The sequence below is a fragment of the Pygocentrus nattereri genome, chromosome 9, assembly GCF_015220715.1.
Source record: "Pygocentrus nattereri isolate fPygNat1 chromosome 9, fPygNat1.pri, whole genome shotgun sequence".
Taxonomy (NCBI): domain Eukaryota; kingdom Metazoa; phylum Chordata; class Actinopteri; order Characiformes; family Serrasalmidae; genus Pygocentrus; species Pygocentrus nattereri.
Genome location: NC_051219.1, coordinates 6,728,445 through 6,752,734, shown reverse-complemented (window position 1 = coordinate 6,752,734; position 24,290 = coordinate 6,728,445). Strand labels below are relative to the sequence as shown.

The window sequence follows — 24,290 nt, the reverse complement described above, 5'->3', positions numbered from 1 at the left end:
TGACCCAGCACCAATCCGCCTGTCAATCTCCTGCTCCCTTGTACCATCACTCGTGAACAAGACCCCGAGATACTTGAACTCCTCCACTTGAGGCAAGAGCCTATCCCCGACCCAGAGAGGGCTCTCCACCCTTTTCCGCCTGAGAACAATGGTCTCGGATTTAGAGGTACTGACTAAGCGTGAGTTGAAGATCAATCTGACAGGTTCTTCTGCTAGACGTTCCCAGCAAACCCTCACTATGCGTTTGGGCTTGCCTGGTCTGACCGGCATCTTCCCCCACCACCCGATCCAACTCGCCACCAGGTGGTGATCAGTTGACAGCTCAGCTCCTCTCTTTACCCGAGTGTCCAAAACACATGGCCGCAAGTCCGATGACACAACTACAAAGTCAATCATTGAACTGCGGCCTAGGGTGTCCTGGTGCCATGTGCACTTATGGACATCCTTGTGTTCAAACATGGTGTTCGTGATGGACAAACTGTGGTTTGCGCAGAAGTCCAAAAACTGAACACCACTCGGGTTCAGATCAGAGAGGCCATTCCTCCCAATCACACCCCTCCAGGTCTCACTGTCATTGCCCACGTGAGCGTTGAAGTCCCCCAGTAGGACAATAGAGTCTCCAGGAGGAGCACTTTCAAGCACCCTTCCCAAGGACTCTAAGAAGGCTGGGTACTCTGAACTGCTGTTCGGTGCATAAGCACAGACAACAGTCAGGACCCGTTCCCCAACCCGAAGGCGTAGGGAAGCTACCCTCTCGTCCACCGGAGAAAACCCCAACATACAGGCACCGAGTCGAGGGGCTATGAGAAAGCCCACACCTGCCCGCCGCCTCTCACCATGGGCAACTCCAGAAAAGAATAAAGTCCAGCCCCTCTCAAGGAGATTGGACCCAGAGCCCAAGCTGTGTGTTGAGGTGAGCCCGACTATATCTAGCCGGTATCTCTCAACCTCGCGCACCAACTCAGGCTCCTTCCCCTCCAGTGAGGTAACGTTCCAAGTTCCAAAAGCCAGTTTCAGCAACCGAGGATCAGAACGCCAAGGCCCACGCCTTCGGACACTGCCAGATCCACAACGCACCAAACCCCTACTACTGCCCCTCCCATTGGTGGTGGGTCGATGGGAGGGGGGACTCATGTAACTCCTTCGGGCTGGGCCCGGCCGGGCACCATGAGTAAATGCCCGGGCACCAGACGCTCGCTGGCGAGCCCGTCCCCCAGGCCTGGCTCCAGGGTGGGGCCCCGGTAACCCTGTTCCGGGCAGGGTACACAAGTCCTGTTTTTGTGTCTTCATAGGGGTTATTATGGATCACACTTTGTCTGACCTGTCACCTAGGACCAGTTTGCCATGGGAGACCCTACCAGGAGCTTTTGCTCCAGACAACATAGCTCCTAAGATCATTCAAGCACGCAAACCCCTCCACCACGATAAGGTGGTGATCCAAGGAGAGGTGAAATGATAATGGATTAACAGAAATATTTTAATGACAACATTTTAATTAAAACATTTTTTAAACTTTTTTTATGTATTTTTACTGCATTAATATCAGCTTAATGAGGACTATGATCTCTGAGTTTAACCCTGTTGCCCATTGATTTCTGGGTAAAACCGCTTATATAGTATCTAATCTGACAGCCTGATGTGGGAAAATAACCTTTTCTGAAGGTTCAGCACTGACTTTGATTAATACTTTGTCAAAAACACCAAAGAAGAAAGTGAAGTTTTAAAGACTTTCAAGCCATAAAATGAAGTCCATTCACAGAAAGTGTGTAATACATGTGTGTCACTCTGACGTGTGTCGGCCAAATGTAGAAGGAAAAAGTAGCAAAAACTACTAAGTTATTAATGAGTCTGAAACGTAGCTGCTGCGTTTTTCAAACCAAAAGCCATTACTGTTATTTGCCTCATTACAGTTCATTACAAAAAAAGGACACTCTTGATTATTATTGAGCAGCAAATCAGTCTGAACAGAAAGCCAAGTGTTTATAGGCTTGTAACTTTTCAATCCCCCCAGACAAAAGAGACACGGGGGTTTGATGCTCTAAGAGCTGCTGCTCTACAAAGACTGTAAGATAACATGATTAGAAGAGACATCTCTCTGAATGAAAATGTGATAGTACATCAGGCACCGAGATGATGGCCGCGAGGGTGGAGAGGGCGAAGCACAAAGGCCGAACTCCCCTGACGGACGAGAGTGACGCGAGTCACAGGAGTGATGGGGGGATGACTATGCATTAATTATTATTAAAAGTCCTGTTTGAATTCATCAAGTAAACGTTTTAACAGCACCTGGAAAAGCCATCTTTAACCATTAACATTAACAAGGCTAACTGGCAAAATGGAGCTTGACTTGACCCAGTTCTTTTCTCCTCATGTTTAAAAAAGTACCACTGTAATCAACACCATTTTTGTGATGTTCTAATTAGAGTAAGAAAAATAAAATATCTGAATGTATCTTTCACAAGGTAGAGTAATTACAAATGAGCTCCAACAGCACAGAAAAGTTAAATGAGCTCACTTTACTAGTCGAATCCCTTACAAATGACATTACCAGACCTCCTCTGTTAAAACTAATCCAACTTGAATAGAGCTTTAGCTTTGAAAAGGACCACAGTCACTGTGCTCTGTGTAGGCTGTATTGAGTATTTTGATCTCCTCTCAAACCACATTAACATAATGCCATACATTTATCCTCTATATCCAAATAGAAAGGAGATACTGGTAATAAACTGTCTACCTCATCTCTAGAAACTGAAGTCAAGACAGTGATTAGTAATGATAAACTCTTAGTTTTTATGAGTTTAGACTCATGCAGCTTTAATGTTTTTTTTTCATGGTATTTTACCCGTTGGTATGTTTAGTGGTTCATGCTGTATAAATATCATATAGATTAATATTTAGTTTTTTTCCTGCTTTTCCATAGCGCCCAAAAGGAGAGAGCAAAGTTCATCATGACCCATCTGGAGTCCATATTCCAGGTGTGTGTTTGTACATGTATATGCATATAATTGTGGGTAAACTGTGTTTATTTTCTCCTGAGAATCTCACATTAATCTCCAATCAGCCTGTAGTATTAACTACTCCAACACTCCACTACCCCACAGGAAGATCTACACAGCTAACATCACACCACACAGTGTGACTGAGGGCTGTTTCAGGATAGGTTTGTTACAGGGTTAGATCACATCATTCTTTTTTCCTTCTGACATCTGATACTGATCCCCATCAATACTGTCTGGTCATCTTTAATCAGTGGTATGTATGATTTGGTTAAGAGTCCATAGAGACTAATGTTAGTACCAGGTAACTACCTAAGATCTAACAGCATGTCTACATTGGCACTGCCTGCTCAAAATTCTTTATCAGCACACATGTTGAATGCTGTATCGACTCAGGGCCTCCTTTTATGTGACGGTCTCTTCATTCATAAACCCTGTAATAAACGTAATTGATGTTACAGTGTGACACAAATGAATCTGATCATCTGTGCGTTTGACATCAAAGAAGGTCTTTAAAGTGATTCTTTACCAGTCGTACTACATTCTGAACATTCTGACTGGAAAAAATCACCCTGTGGTCCAGAAACAGCGCTGCAAAATATCTTTTGTGTTCTGTGAATCGTCATTCGCCTCCTAAATGTAAATGTGCTAAAACTGGAACTGAATAAAGTGAATAAACTGTAACTAATATAGTAGATGTGTATTAGAGACCATATAACACAGTTAGACAGTATTTTTCAGTTTTTTGTCCCATTTAGTTTTGCTTAACTTTCCATAACAAACAATTCAAATAAAATATTAAAATCTGATAAAATATAAAGAAAAAAAATCCCCATTTCTCAATGAAAAACATTGGTAATTGGAATATAAAGTGTAGAGCTGTGAAAATTTCAGATAACAGCATGTTGCCTATATTCAGCTCCAGAATCATGGGCAGCCTTCATGAAAATGAGTTACAGTCAGTATATTATATAAGTCACACGTGCAGTGAGTGACATGTCCAGCATAAAGAAATGGGTCAGCAGCATATTTTAATTTCTACACTGTGATCTGGAACAACAACAGAAACATGTTTTCTTCAGTAACACTTCGCTGGCCTTCTCTGGAGAGAATAAGAGCACTGAGCTGTTTTCTGTAATGCTTATCAAAGGTGGAGAACACTTGTTGAGGGGTTTCAGACCATCTCCTCCATGCAGAACGTTTCCACTTCCTTAATGTTCTTCAGTCTTCGTTTGTGGACGTCCCTCTTCAATTCACACCACAAGTTTTATACTGTATAATATGTAGTAGACTGATGTGATTTGAGCAGTTTGTTGTTTTATTAAATAAAAAATCTCTGCAGACCAGTTTTAAAGTTTCTCAGTGGTCCTGATGTGAGAACCACTGAACTATGACATGGTGGTGTTTCAGCTGTTCTCTGTTAATGTTCATGTCCAATCAGGAACTGGAGCACAAAGTCATCTCTCTGGTGAAGAATCAGCTGAAGAGGTTCAAGAAGGTGCTGAGTCCAGATTTCCCAGCATGCTCTGAGAGGGAGGTGGAGGGTGAGGTGGATCAGACTGTCAGAGAAGGAACACTGCAGATCGCACTGCACGTCCTGAGGAACATGAACCAGACAGACCTCGCCAGCACACTACAGACCAGTAAGAACTCTGTCCCACTGGAACACTGAGCAGTTCTGGAAAGCCTGTATATACAGTGGTGGTCTTTGCGTGAGGCTTAGGGTCCCCATGAGAATACAAAGTAGATTTATTGTTCATAATAAATGTATTTATTTTGTTATTTTAGTAATTTTCTTATGTGAAATTAGAAATTATGTCATTGTACTGACAGATGATTTGATTTGTGTCAGGGATTTTTCTTAAAACAGGTAAAATTATCGGCTAATAACAAGAAAATATTACTCAATAAAATTCTGTATAACAAGGAAAAATGTCTAGATAAAAGTTAAAATGGAAAAACAAATTTCCTTTTTTTTGTTTTTTAATGGGGGACCACCCAGAGCCTCCCCTAGTTTAAAAATAGGCCACCAGGGGGCCCCATTCCTGTCTTTAGTCTAGAACCTCAGAATCACTAATTCCACCCATTTGTACATATACGCTCTGTTCTGACACAGTTTCTCTGATACAGAGCACATTCCATTATTTCTTTTCCATAATAAAGTTCATTATTTTTATAAGTGATGAGTAAACTGAGCAGAGAAATTCTGGAAAGTTAAATATAAACAATCTGGAAGGAATTTCTTCAGGACAAAAGAGCAGGAAGATGATCCTTTATTATCTAAATTAATTGTGGGTATTTAATTTTGCTGATGGTTCCTAGACAGGAGAACCACAGAGCCCAGTTCAGTTTAATATTGTGCTCCGTGTTGATAGAAGGGTAATGTGTGTTACTGTGTTTGTAGTAAGGATGTCAGACATTAACATGTTTATTGTTATTGTTTATTGTAATAAACTTTTTTCAGAACTGGCTCCTGCTTGTCATCAAAAGATCAAATCCACATTGAAGAAGAAATTCCAGAGAATTAATGAAGGAATCTCGTATCATGGAGGGTCAACACTTCTGAATCAGATCTACACAGAGCTCTACATCACAGAAGGTGGGAGTGGAGAGGTCAATAATGAACATGAGGTGAGAAAGATTGAGACAGCGTCCAGGAGACCAGCAACACAGGAGAGACCCATCAACTGCAGTGACCTCTTTAAAGACACAGCCATCAGAACTGTACTGACTAATGGAGTTGCTGGAATTGGAAAAACAGTCTCAGTGCAGAAGTTCATTCTGGACTGGGCTGAAGGAAAAGCTAATCAGGATGTCCTCTTCATATTTCCACTTCCTTTTAGGGAGCTGAACTCAGTGAAGAGTAGAAAACTCAGTCTAGTTGATCTTCTTTGTCTCTTTTTTACAGACATAAAACAATTAAAACCAGCAGATTATTATCAGTACAAAGTCTTGTTCATCTTCGATGGTCTGGATGAAAGTCGACTTCCTCTAGATTTCCAGAACAATGAGAGCTTGTCTGATGTAACACAGTCAGCCTCAGTGGATGTGCTGCTAACAAACCTCATCAAAGGGAATCTGCTTCCCTCTGCTCTTCTCTGGATCACCTCTCGACCAGCAGCATGTGGTCAGATCCCTCCTGAGTGTGTTGACCAGGTAACAGAGGTACGAGGATTCAGTGACCCACAGAAAGAGGAATACTTCAGGAAGAGGATCAGTGACCAGAGTGTGGCCAACAGAGTCATCACACATATGAAGTCATCAAGAAGCCTCTACATCATGTGCCACATACCGGTTTTCTGCTGGATTGCAGCCACTGTTCTGGAGAGGATGCTGGGTGAAGCAGAGAGTGGAGAGATCCCCAAGACTCTGACTCAAATGTTCACACAGTTCCTGATCTTTCAGATCAAACACAAAGACCAAAAGTACCATGGAAAATGTGACACTGATACTGGGCAGACTAGAGAGATGATTCTGGCTCTGGGAAAACTGGCTTTCCAACAGCTGGAAACGGGCAACCTGATCTTCTATGAGGAAGACCTGAGAGAGTGTGGCATTGATGTCAGAGAAGCGTCAGTGTACTCAGGAGTCTGCACTCAGATCTTCAGAGAGGAGTTGGGGCTGCACCCGGGGAAGGTGTTCAGCTTTGTCCATCTGAGTGTTCAGGAGTTTCTGACTGCTTTGTTTGTATTTTTCTCCTTTATTTCTCAGAACAGAAATGTGCTGGAAAATCAAACACATTCAAAATCAACTGTGACTGATTTTCTCAAGAGTGCAGTGGACAGAGCTTTACAGAGTGAGAATGGACACCTGGACCTTTTTCTCCGTTTCCTCCTGGGTCTCTCACTGGAGTCCAATCAGACTCTCTTGCGAGGCCTGCTGACTCAGACAGGAACCAGTTCTAACTGCAGAGAGGAAACAGTTGAGTACATCAAGGAGAAGCTCAGGGAGAATCTCTCTCCAGAGAAATACATCAATCTGTTCCACTGTCTGAATGAACTGAATGACCACTCTCTAGTGCAGGAAGTCCAGACATACCTGAACAGAGGAGACTATCGCTGTCTAGGTGAAGTCCCCCTCTCTCCTGCTCAGTGGTCAGCTCTGGTGTTTGTGTTGTTGAACTCAGAAGAAGAACTGGATGAGTTTAATCTGAGAAAATATGACCCATCAGAGGAATGTCTTCTGAGGCTTCTGCCAGTCGTTACAGCATCCAGAAAAGCTGAGTGAGTATTTTCATTAATACACATTTTACTGTACTGTTTATTTTAAGAGTAATTTTAGGCGTAATGTATTCCATGATTTTAGTGGAATGCAGTCCAGAAAACCCCTGTCCTGATTAACAAGCCCTTACTGAGTTCAAGTGGATGTGTTGGTGCAGGAAATCACTACAATGTGCAGGGTTGGGATGTAAAAGTATACAAGTAGAAAGAAATGAGGTTCTGAGTTCAGTCCAAGTTACATTTTGAACAGGCAATATTCAGGACACAGTTACCTTTTTAAACTTTTAAGATTTGGAAATCCACTAAATAAAAACATTCAATTTTCAGAAATAACACTATTAATATTTCTTTATTGACTATTTTAAAACCTCAATCAAAGAAAAGAGGACAGAATGAAAGGTGTTCTACTGAATATGGTAGAATATTAGAGGCAGAAGGTGGTACAGTATTGGAGCAGATTGAGGAAGTGAGGAAGAGACTGCTTTGGTTCCTTGGTGAGGAAGAAAAAAAGTATAAAAAAAACAAAAAGGCTTATTTTTAAAACTTTATTTAGTGCGTTTCCTAAAATGATTTAAAAAGACATCATATATATTGTTTTTGTGGATTTCCTTGTTCGTTGATCAGAGCCGTGTATTATGAGGCAGGTGGGTGTCCTGCTCGGGGGGCTGAGGGAGAGCAGTGGCTGAAGCAGAAGATGACAGTAGAGGAATAGAAGAGAATTTCAGAACTTCATTAAAGCAGGAAGAAATTTTTAAAGAAACATATTAATAGAAGAAAAGCGCCAAACAGCAACAGCGAGGAACAGAAGTAAACATTACAGCAGCGTCTGCTTCATCAAGATATATTTTACATGGAAACATTTTTTGTATTTTTGCAGTGAATTACTGTGAATTCAATAATCAGCCATCACTGCTTTTCCAAAGTGTCCCCTCTAAAGCAGTGCAGGACAGGGGTTTGCCAGTGCCAGGATACGGAGCCACTATACAATTTGAAACTTAACCAATTCAAAACTCGGCTGTTTGTGCCAGTTAATCTGCACCATACCTTTATGTCATCAATTAAATTAAGACAGGGCTACATATAACGCCCTATATAGGTGACTATCCTTCCCTATCTGTCTCTGGACCACGGGGGCATGGTTGCGGCTTCTTGCCCTCATTATTGAGCACATTCCATGACACATGACATATGACACGTGGACGCGTATACACACATATACACATTGCTGCAAACAGTAGAATTGTGTGTGTGTGTGTGTGTTGGTGTATATATGTATATGCATATGTATAGATATGTGAATATGTCTATGTGTGTATATATATATATTATTTTTTTTCTTTTTTTGTTTATTTAGTTGTCTGTTTATTTACTTATTTTGTTTATTTTTTCTCTTTCTTTCTTTTTTGTTTCTTTTATTTTTATTTATTTATTTATTTATTTTAAAAATTATTATTATTATTATGATTTATTATTATGATTTTTTTCCCTCCCTTCTTCTCTTTCTTTCCTGTCCTCTTTTTTTTCTCCTTTATTGCCTGTCAGGCCTGGCCAAACAAATAAAATACAAACATTAACAAGAATAGGCTTTAGTAACCTATAGAACTGTTCTTGTGAAAACAAATATGTTTGGTACATCAGTGCATTCGGATTACCATTCCGATTGCAAAAATTGACAGACATGACGGGTTAAAAAAAAAAAAAAAAGAAGTTAGCTTTCATATTTTCTATGAACTAGAAATACAATTATACCTATTTTTCATCAGGCCACACCAGGTTTAAAGTCACTGAGCTTTTCAGTATGATTTATTCTACTGCCAGTGTTTTTTCTATCTGGTGGCTCGGTGGTGTGGTGGATAGCGCTGTCGCCTCACAGCAAGGAGGGCCTGGGGTCGATTCCCCTGCAGGGTGACCGGGGTCCTGTCTGTGTGGAGTTTGCATGTTCTCCCCGTGTCTGCGTGGGTTTCCTCCCAAAGCTATGTGCTTGATTTTATACACGTTAGCAGTGAGTTTGACTGAAACTCCTGAACTCAGTAACTAGGAGGGGTGTCCGCAAACTTTTGTTCATGTAGTGAATCTCCTCCCACCCATGTGGCACGTGATGTAATGATGTGGGAAACACTGCTTTTAAGGTTTAGGTTTAAGGTCTGTTTTTCAGTCTTTAGGATGGGACCAATTCAAGCACTTTAAGAATAATACAGTTATAGAATAAAACAGTTTTACCCAAGATATCAAATTTCATTTTTCATTTACACTGAACAGCAAACCCCAGCATATCATAGAAATAGATTACTGAGCATATTGGGTCCTGCAGTGTCTTTCAGTATTTTCTGTAATTGATTAAAATAATTAGTCAATAGGATTTTCCTGAACAGCACTTTAAAGGCTTTGAATAATCATTGATATAAACGAGTACTCGAATTTACATTCTCCTTAAAATAATTATACACCTTTCCAAGAATCTGGGACATGTTTGTTAATTAATCATGCATGGAATTGTGGACGAAACTAGTTCTGCGTGTTCGTTGATGCAAAGAATGAGACGAGTAGGTTAGACTGAAGTTGAACAAACTGAGTTTTATTACAGAATTCTGGAGAGGTTACAAACAGAGAACATGCATCATGTGTCTCCCAAGTAAGCTCTGACCTCCCAATGTGTTCTGACTCCTTTTATACCCTGAAGCTGACTATGTGTGTGCGTATAAGCTGGACCTAAATGTGTGCGTGTTCCTGTTTAATGGGTGCAGTGCACATATGGTTTACCATAAATGGATGTGAGAACCTCATGTTTTCTAGGTTAAGCGCAGACCTACTTCTGTTTTTTGACTTAAGACGGTTTTCTGTTATTGCGTACATCTCTGCATGTTTGTCAAGCACTGTCTGTTCTTCACCTGCCCTGCCATGCGAATGTCATAAAACTAAGCGCCTTCTGATATTAATGTTAAAAGAATGCTACTAAAAATTTAAAAATCCACAGAATATTTCTGTAAATTATGTATATGATAATAGCTTTTTAGCCTTTATGCTAAACACTATTAGTCTATACACAGGGGAAAAGCCTCTGTTTGCCTCCTGAATGAAGATAGTATGAATATTAAGAAAGTATAAGGTAAAAAAAATTTCACCTTTTCTTCAAATTTATTATCAGCACGTCATTGTAATATTATGTCATGTCAGTATTATATTAACAAATGTGAGGGAAAGAGCAAAGTGTCACCAGAAGAGACCAAACTAATGCAGGCAAGTCAAAGTATTTTATAATTAAATTTTTTCAATAACTGTGAAAAGAGATATTATTAATAATAATCATAATACTAATATTAATATATATAATACTAATATAAAAATAATATATAATACTCAGACCAACCCGTCTGGCATGAACAACCACGTCACGTTCAAAGTCTCTTAAATCCCCTTTCTTCCCCGTTCTGATGCTCGGTCTGCACTTCAGCAAGTTGTCTTGACCACCTCTACATGCCTAAATGCATTGAGCTGCAGCCGTGTGATTGGCTGATTAGCTATTTGTGTTAACAAGTAACTGGCCAGTGAATGTAAATAATGTAAAAGAATCAAGAACTTACTGAGCTTGACTGTCTAATAAAAGGTGGTATTTTGGGGGTTTTTGTGCTTTAAGGCCATTTACATCTTTTAAAACAAGTAAACTAACTTTCAGGCAACTAATAAACTTTAATAAAGATCAATTCTAAATGACACAGGTAACCAGATTCATTGTTTTAGAACAGCGGTGATGTGAAGAGCATTACAGTGATCAACTCTACTTGTAACAAACATACAAACAAGTTTTTCGGCATCACTCTAGTGTTTCTGGAGTTCAGCTGTCGGCCTGTTTGTTAAATGATAGAATGCAGCCTTAATAACGTTCAGATGGAGGTTAAAACAGAGAAAGACGAGTGTTTCATACTTCAGATTTGATTTGGGATGAAAGCAGGCCTCGTTTCTCACAGAGCAGCTTTTCAGTTTTTAATCGATTTAACTGTATAAACATTTTACACATCCACTGAGAAATATCTGACCCACAGCTGGTCAGCCTGTCAACAGAGGGAGTGGACACTGGAGTCTCAGTAGTGTATCATTTATCATAGCTATGAAAATTGATCTAATGTGTTCTGATGACATTAACAGTAACATGCATAATGAAAAAAGCAAAACTCTGAAATTAAACCTTTAGTGACTCCACTAGAAACGTTGAAATGGACTTTTCAAGAAGGTGGATTAGAATCGTATGATCAGATGTTTTGAAAGCTGCATTGAGATCAAGCAAAACTAAAATAGAAGGATTTTAGGATCCAGTAATAAACCTGAGCTCAATCTCTACCAACTTTCTCTAAAAATCCTTAAAAAAGGAAGATTAGTGATGATTTATGGATATTTATATTCCATTAGGTGAAGCTCTGGTCTTTTATTCTGTACCTGCAGTTTTCCTCCATTTACAGTTTCTCTAAATGGTGAATGTCTTCAGTGTTAAATGTACAGAGTAAAACAGGCTTTTAGTGCTGTGTGATGTTTAGATTAATAATTGATATGAGTCCTTAAAAGATGACATTGTATAGTTGTTGGCAGTGTGTGAAATGACCCCTGGTGTTTGGGGGTTTACATGTTGTCTGGCTACTCCAGCACTGACTGGCTGCTAACTCATTCACCATAAAGGCACTGATGAGCTTTAATGGCGACAATGTTTGGTTTAATACTTCTTCTTTAGGAAATGCTCTTTTCTAGTTTAGTAATGTGCTCTTCCACACATTCACTGAGATCTCACACATCTTCTCTTCTGTCTTTGGTTTAGAAATGAGGCACAGTTCACTCTTTCTCTCAGTCTCTTGGTCAGTTTCTTAGATTTGTAAATATGCTATAGCACATTGTAAAGTTGTTCAGAGGTGTCCCAGGCATAGTTACAGTTAATAGACTATGAAGGTTCAACTGAGTGAACCAGTTTGCAACAGCGCCACCCTGAGGCAGAGCAGTGCTGCATCACTAGCTAGTGAAGAAAATCAAAGACAGAATGTCACCATTTCCTGAGTGAAGCAGCTGAACAAAGACCTTTCCCTGAATTTGAATATGAGCTTCTGTTTTTCCCAAACAGATTAACATCATAAGGTTACTGTCAGTGAAACACCTGAATTTGATTTTGAGATGGGGGGCCTAGAATCCCCCACAACTAACACCCACCCTCCCGCCCACCCACTGTATTTTGCATCTTGGTTGTTTGCAGTTTCACTAACAATAATATGAAGTTTGATGTTTCCATGAAAAATAATTTTGACTGATTAAAAAATCTGTGGCTTTAATATTTGTAATGAGTAATTTGAAGATGAAGCTTGGACAGACGGGGACATCTGTGCTTGTCTTTCAGTCCATCCTCTACAGTGAATGCAGCAGAACGAATCCTAACAAAAACTACCCAGAGAGATCAGATCACTCCCGATTAGAAAGAGCTGCACTGACTGCATCTTTCAGGATAGATTTAAAGCTCTGCTAGTTTTTAAGGCTCTGAATGAGCTTAAAGCATCACTTACATCACAGAGTCTGTCTGTTTATGTTCCAGCATGAGATCTTAGATCTGCAGATACTGACCTTCTGCAAACACCTTCAGTAAAATCCAGAAAATGTGGAGAGACTCTTTCAGAGAGTAAAGCTCAGTGAACACATTTAACGCCTCTCTTTAACTTGGTGTTTCATTCAAATTCTACGTCTTCATTATTTATCTTTTTAATTTATGTTATTGTCTTATATGACTTTACAGCCTCGTTTCCAAAAAAGTTGAGAAGCTGTGCAAAGAGTTAAAAAACACACTGATTTGCAGATGATTTAAACCGTGTAATTAATAGACAATAGTACAAAGACAACATATCAAATGTTGAAACTGAGAAATGTTATTGTTTTTAAATATATGTCCATTTTGAATTTGATGCCAGGAACACATTTCAGAAAAGTTGGTGTCGGGGCCTGTTTACCACTGTGCTTCATCACCTCTTCTTTTGACAATATTATGTTGTTATAGTGTTTGAGTTCTGAGGAGACCGACTGCTGTTGGGATGATGTTTTCATGTCAGTATCTGAGCTTGTCTTTCCACCATATAGAGCTCATAGCAATAGTTTCAGAACTTCTGGACATCAGCAGCTCCTCTTTTACTGTTTCAGACAAAAGCTTGGTTGATGTTTCTGTGGAGCTGAAAAAGTTTTCAGAAAGTTCACTCCTGAATGTTCTTCCAGCTGTTGAACCACCACTGGCTGACCATGTCATTTATTAGAGTGGTGTTAACTGGGGTTGAGGTCAAGGTTTTGAGTAGGCCAGTCAAGTTCTTCCACACCAAATTCCACAAACCATTTCTTCATGTACGACAGTTTTGTATGAGACATTATTATAGTAAAACAGGAAAAGCTGGAAGATATTTATAGTGTGTAGTCCACACAGGTATTCAGGTAGTGAACATGCAGAAAGAGAGAGAGATTAGTATCATCATCTCTCTCTCTCTCTCTCTCTCTCTCTCTCTCTCTCTCTCTGTCTGTCTCTGTTGCTCGCTCTCACTCTAGCTCTCTCTCTGTCTCTCTCTGTCATGCTCTCTCTTTTCTTATATATATATATATACAGTGGTATGCAAAAGTTTGGGCACCCCTGATCATTTTCATGATTTGCCTTTATAAATCATTGATTGTTCGGATCAGCAATTTCAGTTAAATATACCATAGAGCAGACAAACACAGTGATAATTGAGAAGTGAAATGAAGTTTATAGGATTTACAGAAAGTGTGCAATAATTATTTAAACTAAATTAGGCAGGTGCATAAGTTTGGGCACCCTTGTCGTTTTATTGATTTGAATACCTTTAACACTAATTATTGGAACACAAAATTTGTTTTGTAAGCTCAGTGACCCTTGACCTACATATACAGGTGAATCCAATTATGAGAAAGGGTTAAGGTGGACAACTGCAAGTGTTTCTCCTCTTTGTATCTTCTTTGAAGTGTGGCAACATGGGAGCCTCAAAACAACTCTCAAATGACCTGAAAACAAAGATTGTTCAACATCATGGTTTAGGGGAAGGATACAAAAAGCTATCTCAGAGATTTCAGCTGTCAGTTTCCACTGTGAGGAACGTAGTGAGGACATGGAAGACCATAGGCACAGTTCTAGCTAAGGCCCGAAGTGGCAGGCCAAGAAAAATCTCAGACTGGCAGAGGCGAAGCATGGTGAGAACAGCCGTAGTCAACCCACAGACCAGCTTCAAAGACCTACAACATCATCTTGCTGCAGATGGTGTCACTGTGCATCGTTCAACTATTCAGCACACTTTGCACAAGGAGAGGCTGTATGGGAGAGTAATGCACACGCCACAAACAGAGTCGCTTGAGGTATGCTAAAACACATTTGGACAAGCCAGCTTCATTTTGGAATAAGGTGCTGTGGACTGATGAAACTAAAATTGAGGTATTTGGACATAACAAGGGGCAGTATGCATGGTGGAAAAAGAACACAGCATTCTAAGACAAACACTTGCTACCCACAGGAAAATTTGCTGGCGGTTCCATCATGCTGTGGGGTTGTGTGGCCAGTGTAGGTACTGGGAATCTTGTCAAAGTTCAGGGTCGCATGGATTCCAGTCAATATCAGCAGATTCTTGAGAACAATGTTCAAGAATCAGTGACAAAGTTGAAGTTGCGCCGGGGCTAGATACTTCAACAAGACAACGACCCTAAACACTGCTCAAAATCTACTATAGCATTCATGCAGAGGAACAAGTACAACGTTCTGGAATGGCCATCTCAGTCCCCAGACCTGAATATTATTGAAAATCTGTGGTGTCCATGCTCAGAAACCCTCAAACCTGACTGAAATGTAGGTGTTTGGTAAAGAAGAATGGTCCAAAATACCTTCAACCAGAATGCAGACTCTCATTAGAAACTATAGGAAGCGTTTAGAGGCTGTTATTTCTGCAAAAGGAGGATCTACTAAATATTGAAGTATTTTTTCTGTTGGGGTGCCCAAACTTATGCACCTGCCTAATTTAGTTTAAATAATTATTGCACACTTTCTGTAAATCCTATAAACTTAATTTCACTTCTCAAATAACACTGTGTTCGTCTGCTATATGATATATTTAACTGAAACTGCTGATCCGAACAACCAATGATTTATAAACGCAAATCATGAAAATTATGAGGGATGCCCAAACGTTTGCATACCACTATATAAATATAAAATGCATATATCACAAATAAATCTTTTTCTTGAGGCAGGGAGATGATTTCTGTCTGAATGTCTTTTTTCCTGGTGAGTGTTTTGTAGGTCTGTTTGTATTTGAGGGTGTAATGATAATGTATCTCATATCATTTCTGTCACAGGCTGCGTTGGTGTGATCTCTCAGAGAGAAGCTGTGCAGCTCTGGCCTCAGTTCTCAGATCAAACTCCTCAAGTCTGAGAGAACTGGATCTGAGTCATAATAGTCTGTGTGATTCAGGAGTGACACTGCTCTCTGCTGGACTGGAGGATCAACACTGTAAACTGGAGACACTCAGGTATTAATTCATTGTACTTTTCTGCCTCCTTAACATACTTTGCTATTTCTGAGCTTGATGTGTTCATGTTTGTGTGTGTGTTTGTGTGTTTGAAGGACAGAAAGAGAGACATGATGTTTATTTGTACTTGTAGTAATTTTACTCTTTACTGAAAATCTAAGGAGAGCCAGTCTGTTCTAAGCTAACGGCTAACAGTGAGATGTGTTGGGTGTTTAATGACGACTAATTTATTTCACTCATGAACGTTTCTTTCCTAGTTAGAATCGTTTCTGCTGCAGTGAAACTGCAGGTGTGTAAATTTGCGGCTCTGCAGTCCGACCGTTCCCCAGAGTGCATTTAGGGCGGAGAGGTTCCTGCAGGGCGTTGTAAGGAAAAAATTGTACCTAAAGAAAACGTATTTTTTCAGTTTAGCACTAGTTCACCACGATCAGCGTGACAGATAAAAGCTTCTGAGACACGTGTAAGTTCACTGGTCATTTAGGAGCAGATAAAATGGTGATATTTGTAGTGCAGACATGAAAACGTCTGGTTCCTAGAACTATAATGGTGAATAATTTTGACTGTAAATTTCTTTAGAAAGGCTCATTTCACTCCAAACTGCTCTGAATGATTTTTACATCTAAAGCGTTAAATAACTGATTCATTTAGCTGAATGGATGGAGTTCCCCTTTAAAGAGAAAGTGTGAGACTGGTGAATGAGAACTGGGTAGATCCTTATTTTACAGAACTAAAGTCAACTAATATTTAATGAAGATAAATTTGTGGTATTTAGCAGTAATTTTCTGGTACTTACTTTACACATATATCGTTTTTTACATAACACACTACTAATTACTTCCAGCTGCACTTATTCAGAAGTTAAAGGTAAATATGAAGTGTTACTTGTAAATCCTTCATATTTACCTTTTAACTTCAGAGGAGCTGCTGTGAGAAGTACCAGGTGTATTTCAGGTTTTAGTGATTCAGCCTTTCAGTACCTTCATGTATTTCACTGCTGTCGGAAAATTCTGGGTTCTCCTCCCTTGGCTAGCACGCTCCAGGACACCATTTCCCATAATTCCAGTCCTGGTGACATCACCAATTCTGCCAATCAGGTGTAACTGCGTTGTTCTCAGTCACCTGATTTCTAGGTCAGGTCACCTGTGCGTGTGTTTGTCTCAGAGCTTAAATAGTCCCGGTTTGTTCTGCTCTTTGTGAGGTGTTATATTTTACTACTGTCCAGTATTTTCTGACCGTTTGACTTGGTGTCTTGAACCTTTTGCTTTCTGGATTTCACTCTTTTGGTTTGGCCTTTTGCTCCGGTTGCCTGTGTGTTTTGGTTATTCCAGTTTTTGAGCCCTGTTTGGTTTTGGGACTACAATATTGGATTTTCCTGAGATTGTGTTTTACTTGGACTTACATACTGATAATTAAACAGATTCCATGTTTAAGATCCGCGGGCGTCGTCTTGTGATTGTGCAGCGTTAAACAGCGTTAAACATTTCATAGTGTTTAAAAGGTTCCCAGGTTAAAGAGAAAGTATGAGAGTGTTGACTGGAAACTGGGTAGATCTTTTTATGATGTTACAGTAAGTAACTAGTATTTAATAAGTAAATATTTGGTGGTTTCTGGAACGTATTTTGAACATATATATTAATTTACATAACAAACTACTAAAACTACATGAAGAGTATCAGGTATGTGTAACTACTTCCTCAGGATTTAATGATCTGTTGGACTTACTAGTAATATTTAGTGCATAATGATCCAGTTCAGTGTGAGAACATTGTAGTAACAGGACTGTAAACTAGTGTAACTTTGTCCATAGTAATTACACAGAAACCACATGTTCTCTGATCAGCACTTTGTACGTAGGAATTAAATAGTAGATATTTTTCTGGTCTTTGTGACGTGCAGATCATAATCATACGCAATGTTCACATAACCACACACACTCTTACTCTCTCTGTCTGTCTCTCTCTCTTTCTCTGTTTCTTTCTGTCTCTCTCTCATTTTTCTGTCTTTCTCTCAATTTCCCTCTCTCTTTCTCGCTCTCCCCCTCCCCTTTTCTCTATCTCTCTCCCTCCCTGCATCCCTCCCTTCCTCTCTCTCCCTGCCTCGCTCTCTCTTTCTCTCTCTCTCTCTCTCTCTCTCTCTCTCCCTCTCTCTCTCTCTCACTTGCATTGCCAAAGCTTCAATATTAAGAATGAAGTACAATATATACCAAATAAAAGTGTGTCAGGGTGTGTTAATGAGGTGTTAGTGAGGTGTTAATGAGGTGTTAGTGGGGTGTCAGTATGTGTTAGTGGGGTGTTAATGTGTTTGTTAGTGTGTTAGGGTATCTTATTGAGGTTTTAGTGGGGTGTTAATGGGGGGGTAGTGTGTGTTAGTGTGTTGCTGTGTGTTAGTGGGATATTAGTCGGGTGCTATTGTGTGTTAGTGAGGTGTTAGTGTTTGTTAGTGGGGTGATAGTGTGTATTAGTGAGGTGTTAGTGTGTGTTAGTGGGGTGTTAGTCGTGTGTTAGTGGGGTGTTAGTCGTGTGTTAGTGGGGTGTCAGTGTGTGTTAGTGAGGTGTTAGTGGGGTGTCAGTGTGTGTTAGTGCGGTGTTAGTGTTTTTGTTATTGTGTTAGTGTGTCTTAGTGAGGTGTTTGTGGGGTGTTAATGGGGGTATAGTGTGTGTTAGTGTGTGTTAGTGGTGTGTTAGTGTGTGTTAGTGAGGTGTTATTGTGTGTTAGTGTTGGTGTTTGTTAGTGGGGTGTTAGTGTGTATTATTGAGGTGTTAGTGTGTGTTAGGGAGGTGTATGTTTGTGTTATTAGGGTGTTGCTGTGTGTTAGTGGGGAGTTTTAGTGGGGTGTTAATGGGGGGGTAGTGTGTGTTAGTGTGTTGCTGTGTGTTAGTGGGATATTAGTGGGTTGCTATTGTGTGTTAGTGAGGTGTTAGTGTTTGTTAGTGGGGTGATAGTGTGTATTAGTGAGGTGTTAGTGTGTGTTAGTGGGGTGTTAGTGTGTATTATTGAGGTGTTAGTGTGTGTTAGGGAGGTGTATGTTTGTGTTATTAGGGTGTTGCTGTGTGTTAGTGGGGAGTTTACGGGTGTTAATGTGTGTTATTGGGGTGGTATGCCGGTGATTATTGAAGGTGTTGGTGTGTGTTTGTCTATGTTAGTGAGGTATTAGTGGGTGTTAGTGAGGTGTTATTGTGTGTTAGTGGGGTGTTAATGAAGTGTTAATGGGGTGTTAGTGGGGCGTTTGTGGGTGTTAGTAGGGTGATAATGGTGGGGTATTAGAGGGGTGTTTGTGTTGAACTGTGCTTCAGGACCAGCTGAGTGAGGGGGCTGTTGTCTTTGCTCAGCTCTTGCTACTGCAGGGCTTTATAGTGATATGAATGGGGGTTGCTTTCTTTTAAATATGTAAAAATTTGATCGCCCTTTTTTGTATTTTTATAACGAATGGAAATCGGCCTAATTCTGCCCTGCATGCGTTTCTGCACACCTTTAAAATAATGTTACACAACTCTGCATGCCGGGTCTCAATCGGATGTTTGTCCCATTTGTGAAATTCCTGATTAGTAAGCGGGCCCCACACAGAGGTGTCAAACTCAGGTCCAGAAAGTAAAAGTCCTTCCCAGGATTTTGTTCCAACAGGCTGGCTTCTCTAGTTAGATCACACCACCAGCAGAGCTGTCCAGCCTGTTGGAACAAAATCCTGGGAAGGATTTTTACTTTCTGAACCTGGATTTGACACCTCTGTTCACTGCCGTAAAGGGCTATTGGTTCAATTAGTGATTCAAATATTTTTAGCCAAATTCTGATTGGAATTTCCACAGGAATTTCTTATTTTATGGCACAGAAAGCCCTGCAAGCTTTGCCTTTCATTCACTGCCAGGATAAAGCTTACAGAAGAACTGTGTTTAAATCTGAATGTTTAAACCTGAATAATGATTATTAGTAAATATTTGAATATTGAATATTATTCATACCTAAATGTGTGTTGTTTGCCCTGAGATCTGGATCTTTTCTGATCATTATATTAGTCTTTTTCAGGTTTTCTACCAGGGCCCAGGTCTGGCAGTACTGCTCCAGTACGTCCAGGTTATGCTGTAGACCCTGTTCTGTAGGGGACAGCATAACCAGGTCATCTGCATAGAGCAGGAATTTAATCTCAGAGTCGTGCAGAGTGAGACCAGGAACTGTGGACTCCTCTGATAACTTCACCAATTCATTAATGTAAATCGCTGTTGTCAGAAGAAAACCTCATATCTCCAAAATGGTAACTTTAGAGTAGAAGGTTAAAACCTACTTTACTTTTAATGTAAGTCAATGGAACTAGAATTTTTCCAAGTTATTTTGTGTCATCTACTCCAAGTCTCTCCCGGATGACCGAACTTCTCACCCTATCTCTAAGGGAGAGTCCAGACACCCTGCGGAGGAAACTCATTTTGGCCGCTTGTATTCGCGATCTTATTCTTTCGGTCATTACCCAAAGATCATGACCATAGGTGAGGGTAGGAACGTAGATCAACTGGTAAATCGAGAGCTTTGCCTTGTGGCTCAGCTGTTTCTTTACCAGAACAGACCGGTAAAGAGCCCGCATCACTGCTGACCCAGCACCAATCCACCTGTCAACCTCCCGCTCCCTTGTACCATCACTCGTGAACAAGACCTAGAGATACTTGAACTCCTCCACTTGGGGCAAGAGCTTATCCCAGACCCAGAGAGGGCTCTCCACCCTTTTCCACCTGAGAACCATGGTCTCAGATTTAGAGGTACTGATTCTCATCCCGGCCGCTTCACACTCGGCTGCAAACCGATCCAGCGAAAGCTGAAGTTCACGGCCTAATGTCCCCAATAGGACCACATCATCTGCAAACAGGAGCGATGTGACCTTGACGTCACAAAACCGGACATCCCCCGTCCCCTGACTGCGCCTAGAAATTCTATCCATAAAAATTATGAATAGAATCGGTGACAAAGGGCAGCCCTGGCGGAGTCCAACTCTCACAGGGAACGAGTCTGACTTACTGCCGACCATGCGAACCAAGCTCCTGCTTTGTTTGTACAGGGCCTGAATGGCTCATAGCAAAGAGCCATGTACCCCGTACTCCCGAAGCACCTCCCACAGAATACCCCGGGGAACACAGTCGAATGCCTTCTCCAGATCCACAAAGCACATGTGGACTGGTTGGGCAAACTCCCATGAGTCCTCCAGAATCCTGGAGAGGGTGAAGAGTTGGTCCAGTGTTCCACGACCAGGGCGGAACCCGCACTGCTCCTCCTGAATCTGAGGTTCGACTATAAGCTGGACTCTCTTCTCCAGTACCCCTGCATAGACCTTACCAGGGAGGGTAAGGAGTGTGATTCCCCTGTAGTTGGAACACACGCTCCGGTCCCTCCGTTTTTTAAAAAGAGGCACCACCACCCCAGTCGGCCAATCCAGTGGCACCTCCCCGATGTCAATGCAATGTTGAAAAGGCGTGTCAGCCAAGACAGCCCCACAACATCCAGAGCCTTGAGGAACTCGGATCTGGACGGATCTCATCCACCAATGGAGCCTTGCCACCAAGGAGCTTTTTAACTACCTTAACAACTTTGGCTTCAGTAATGGACAAGCTTATTCCCATGTCCCCAGACTCTGACTCCTCACTGGAGAACGTGTCGGTGGGATTGAGAAGGTCCTCAAAGTATTCCTTCCACCGCCCAATGATGTCTTCAGTCGAAGTCAGCAGCACACCATCTCCACTGTATACAGTGCTAGTGGCACACTGCTTTCCCCTTCGGAGTCGCCTGACGGCTTGCCAGAAGGTTTTTGGAGCTGACTTAAAGTCACTTTCCAAGGCCTCACCAAACTCCTCCCACAACGACTGAAGCCAGATCACTTCACCTCTCGATACCTGCCAGCTGCCTCTGGTGTCCCACAGGCCAACCTTGCCCGGTAGGACCCCGGTAGGACCCCATCTTCAGCTTGACGGCATCTCTCACCTGGGGTGTCCACCACCGGGTTCGAGGATTACCGTCCCTACAGGCACCAACTGCCTTGCGGCAACAGCTATAGTCAGCCGCTTCAACAATGGAGGAGTGGAACATGGCCCATTCTTGTTCAAGGTCCCTGACCTCCCCCGATAACTGGTCAAAGTTCTGACGGAGGTGTGAGTTGAAGATCAATCTGACAGGTTCTTCTGCCAGACATTCCCAGCAAACACTCACTATACGTTTGGGTTTGCCTGGTCTGACTGGCATCTTCCCTCACCATCTGATCCAACTCACCACCAGGTGGTGAACAGTTGACAGCTCAGCTCCTCTCTTTACCTGAGTGTCCAAAACACATGGCTGCAAGTCTGATGACATGACTACAAAGTCAATTATTGAACTGCGGCCTAGGGTGTCCTGGTGGCATGTGCATTTATGGACATCCTTGTGTTCAAACATAGTGTTCAGGATGGACAAACTGGTTTGCACAGAAGTCCAAAAACTGAACACCACTCAGTTTCAGATCAGAGAGGCCATTCCTCCCAATCACACCCTTCCAGGTCTTACTGTCATTGCCCACATGAGCGTTGAAGTCCCCCAGTAGGACAATAGAGTCTCCAGGAGGAGAACTTTCAAGCACCCTTCCCAAGGACTCTAAGAAGGCTGGGTACTCTGAACTGCTGTTCGGTGCATAAGCACACACAACAGTCAGGACCCATTCCCCAGCCTGAAGGCGTAGGGAAGCTACCCTCTCGTCCACCGGAGAAAACCCCAACATACAGGTGCTGAGTCGAGGAGCTATGAGAAAGCCCACACCTGCCCGCCGCCTCTCACCATGGGCAACTCCAGAAAAGAACAAAGTCCAGTCCCTCTCAAGGAGATTGGACCCAGAGCCCAAGCTGTGTGTTGAGGTGAGCCTGATTATATCTAGCCGGTATCTCTCAACCTCACGCACAAATTCAGGCTCCTTCCCCTCCAGTGAGGTAACATTCCAAGTTTCAAAAGCCAGTTTCAGCAAACGAGGATCAGAACGCCAAGGCCCACGCCTTTGGACATTGCTTCGGGCTGGGCCCGGCCGGGCACCATGAGTAAATTCCTGGCCACCAGGCACTCGCTGGCGAGCCCCTCCCCCAGGCCAGGCTCCTGGGTTGGGCCCCGGGAACCCTGATCCGGGCAGGGTACAAAAGTCCTGTTTTGATTTTGTTTTCATAAGGGTAATTATGGATCACACTTCGTCTGACCTGTCACCTAGGACCAGTTTGCCCTGGGAGACCCTAGCAGGAGCTTTTGCTCCAGACAACATAGCTCCTAGGATCATTCAAGCACGCAAACCCCTCCACAACTATAAGGTGGTGATCCATGGAGGGGTCTAGTGCAGATGTACTGCGGTAATTGCTTGATCTCACCCATGTCTTGAGTGCTCCTCTGAGGGCATCAGCATAGCTGCGGTGCTTCTGTGGGCTGCGTTCTTGAGTGCTGAGTAATCGGGTGTTCGTACCTCTGCTGTCTGGCTGGTTCTGATGTGCTGGTGACCTTGCTGGGTGATGAAGTGCTACTCTGGGTTGTGAGGGGCATTGTGCAGGTCTGGCTGGTGGGTTGCGCTAAACTGGTTGAGCCCGGATATGCTGGCATAGTTGCTGTCCCGGCCGGGATCTTTTGTGCGGAGTTTGTGTGCTGGTGGGCTTCTGGTGGGTGCGTGGTTGTGATAAGACCTCTCTGTTGCTGGGTTCTCTCCTCTGTGTTTGATAGTCATGTGAGTTTGTCGACCCAGTGCTACATCCTTCAGTATTTTAGCAAACTCTTTGACTATATGCCTGTTTTAGTGCACATTGTTGTAGAGGTGATGAGGGCTTACGCTGGAATGGTGAGCCAGGTGCACAGTGGGGAGGAGGGCACATCCTCTGGAGATATCTGCATTAACTCTCTGAATGGTGGCGGGATGGAAATCCTTTCCGGGCAGGATGGAGGAGACTATGATTTTGGCACTGGGAAAAGTCTCTGCAGCCCTCTGTGCTACTCTGCAGACCAATCCACCGACTCTCTCCTGCTCTTTTGTGTCTGTGTGGATGATGATGCAGGCAGGCCTGTCAAGAATGTTGTCAGAGAGCATTTGATGGGCATCTTTAATTTTTGGGAACCATATCTTCAGAGTTGTGTGGTTTGGGAAGAGCTTATTTTCTTGTAGGAATCTTCCATTTGAATTAATGAGGATTGCAACATCAGTGTCTCTCTGCAGTGCACCTGTCCTGCTGGTCTATGAGTTTTGGGTTTGAGTGATGGGAGTTTTGTCTGTTGTTTCTTTTCCTGTTTGTGGGGGGCTCTTGGTGTGACTGAGACTGGTGCACGGTGGTCTCTTTGTGTGGGGGTGCCATCTAAGTGTTGACTAGTTTATTCTTGCTAGGAGTGGGCTCTGTTGGCCTTAGAAAAAGTTGGGCATACTCAGTGTGGGCAGTGTTCTGGAGGGCAGTCTGAGGCTGTATCTGTGCTTTGATTATCTCTCTGTGTTGTCTCTTTTTAGATCCTCTTTCAGGTCTGCACGTTCTCTCTTAGCATTTTCCTTGTGCTCAGCTAGCTCTGTTCTTAGTGAGTCCCTGTC

The 24,290-nt window shown here is 42.1% G+C and overlaps 2 protein-coding genes across 5 annotated transcripts in view; one reads left to right on the top strand and one right to left on the bottom strand.

The window, feature by feature from the left end:
- LOC108415618 (protein NLRC5-like) overlaps positions 1-24,290 on the bottom strand; it is an 802,877-nt gene that overhangs the window by 612,438 nt on the left and 166,149 nt on the right.
- The window catches only part of LOC108415395 (NACHT, LRR and PYD domains-containing protein 3-like), an 843,678-nt gene that overhangs the window by 678,114 nt on the left and 141,274 nt on the right, over positions 1-24,290 (top strand). For 2 of the 4 annotated variants that reach the window (XM_037540842.1, XM_037540840.1), the window contains exons 4-6: positions 2,921-2,975; positions 4,438-4,639; positions 5,461-7,219. The exons of the other annotated variants lie outside the window; for them this stretch is intronic. In XM_037540842.1, coding sequence (XP_037396739.1) covers positions 2,921-2,975; positions 4,438-4,639; positions 5,461-7,219 — 2,016 coding nt within the window. The remainder of the gene's footprint in view (positions 1-2,920; positions 2,976-4,437; positions 4,640-5,460; positions 7,220-24,290) is intronic. 4 annotated transcript variants of the gene reach the window in all.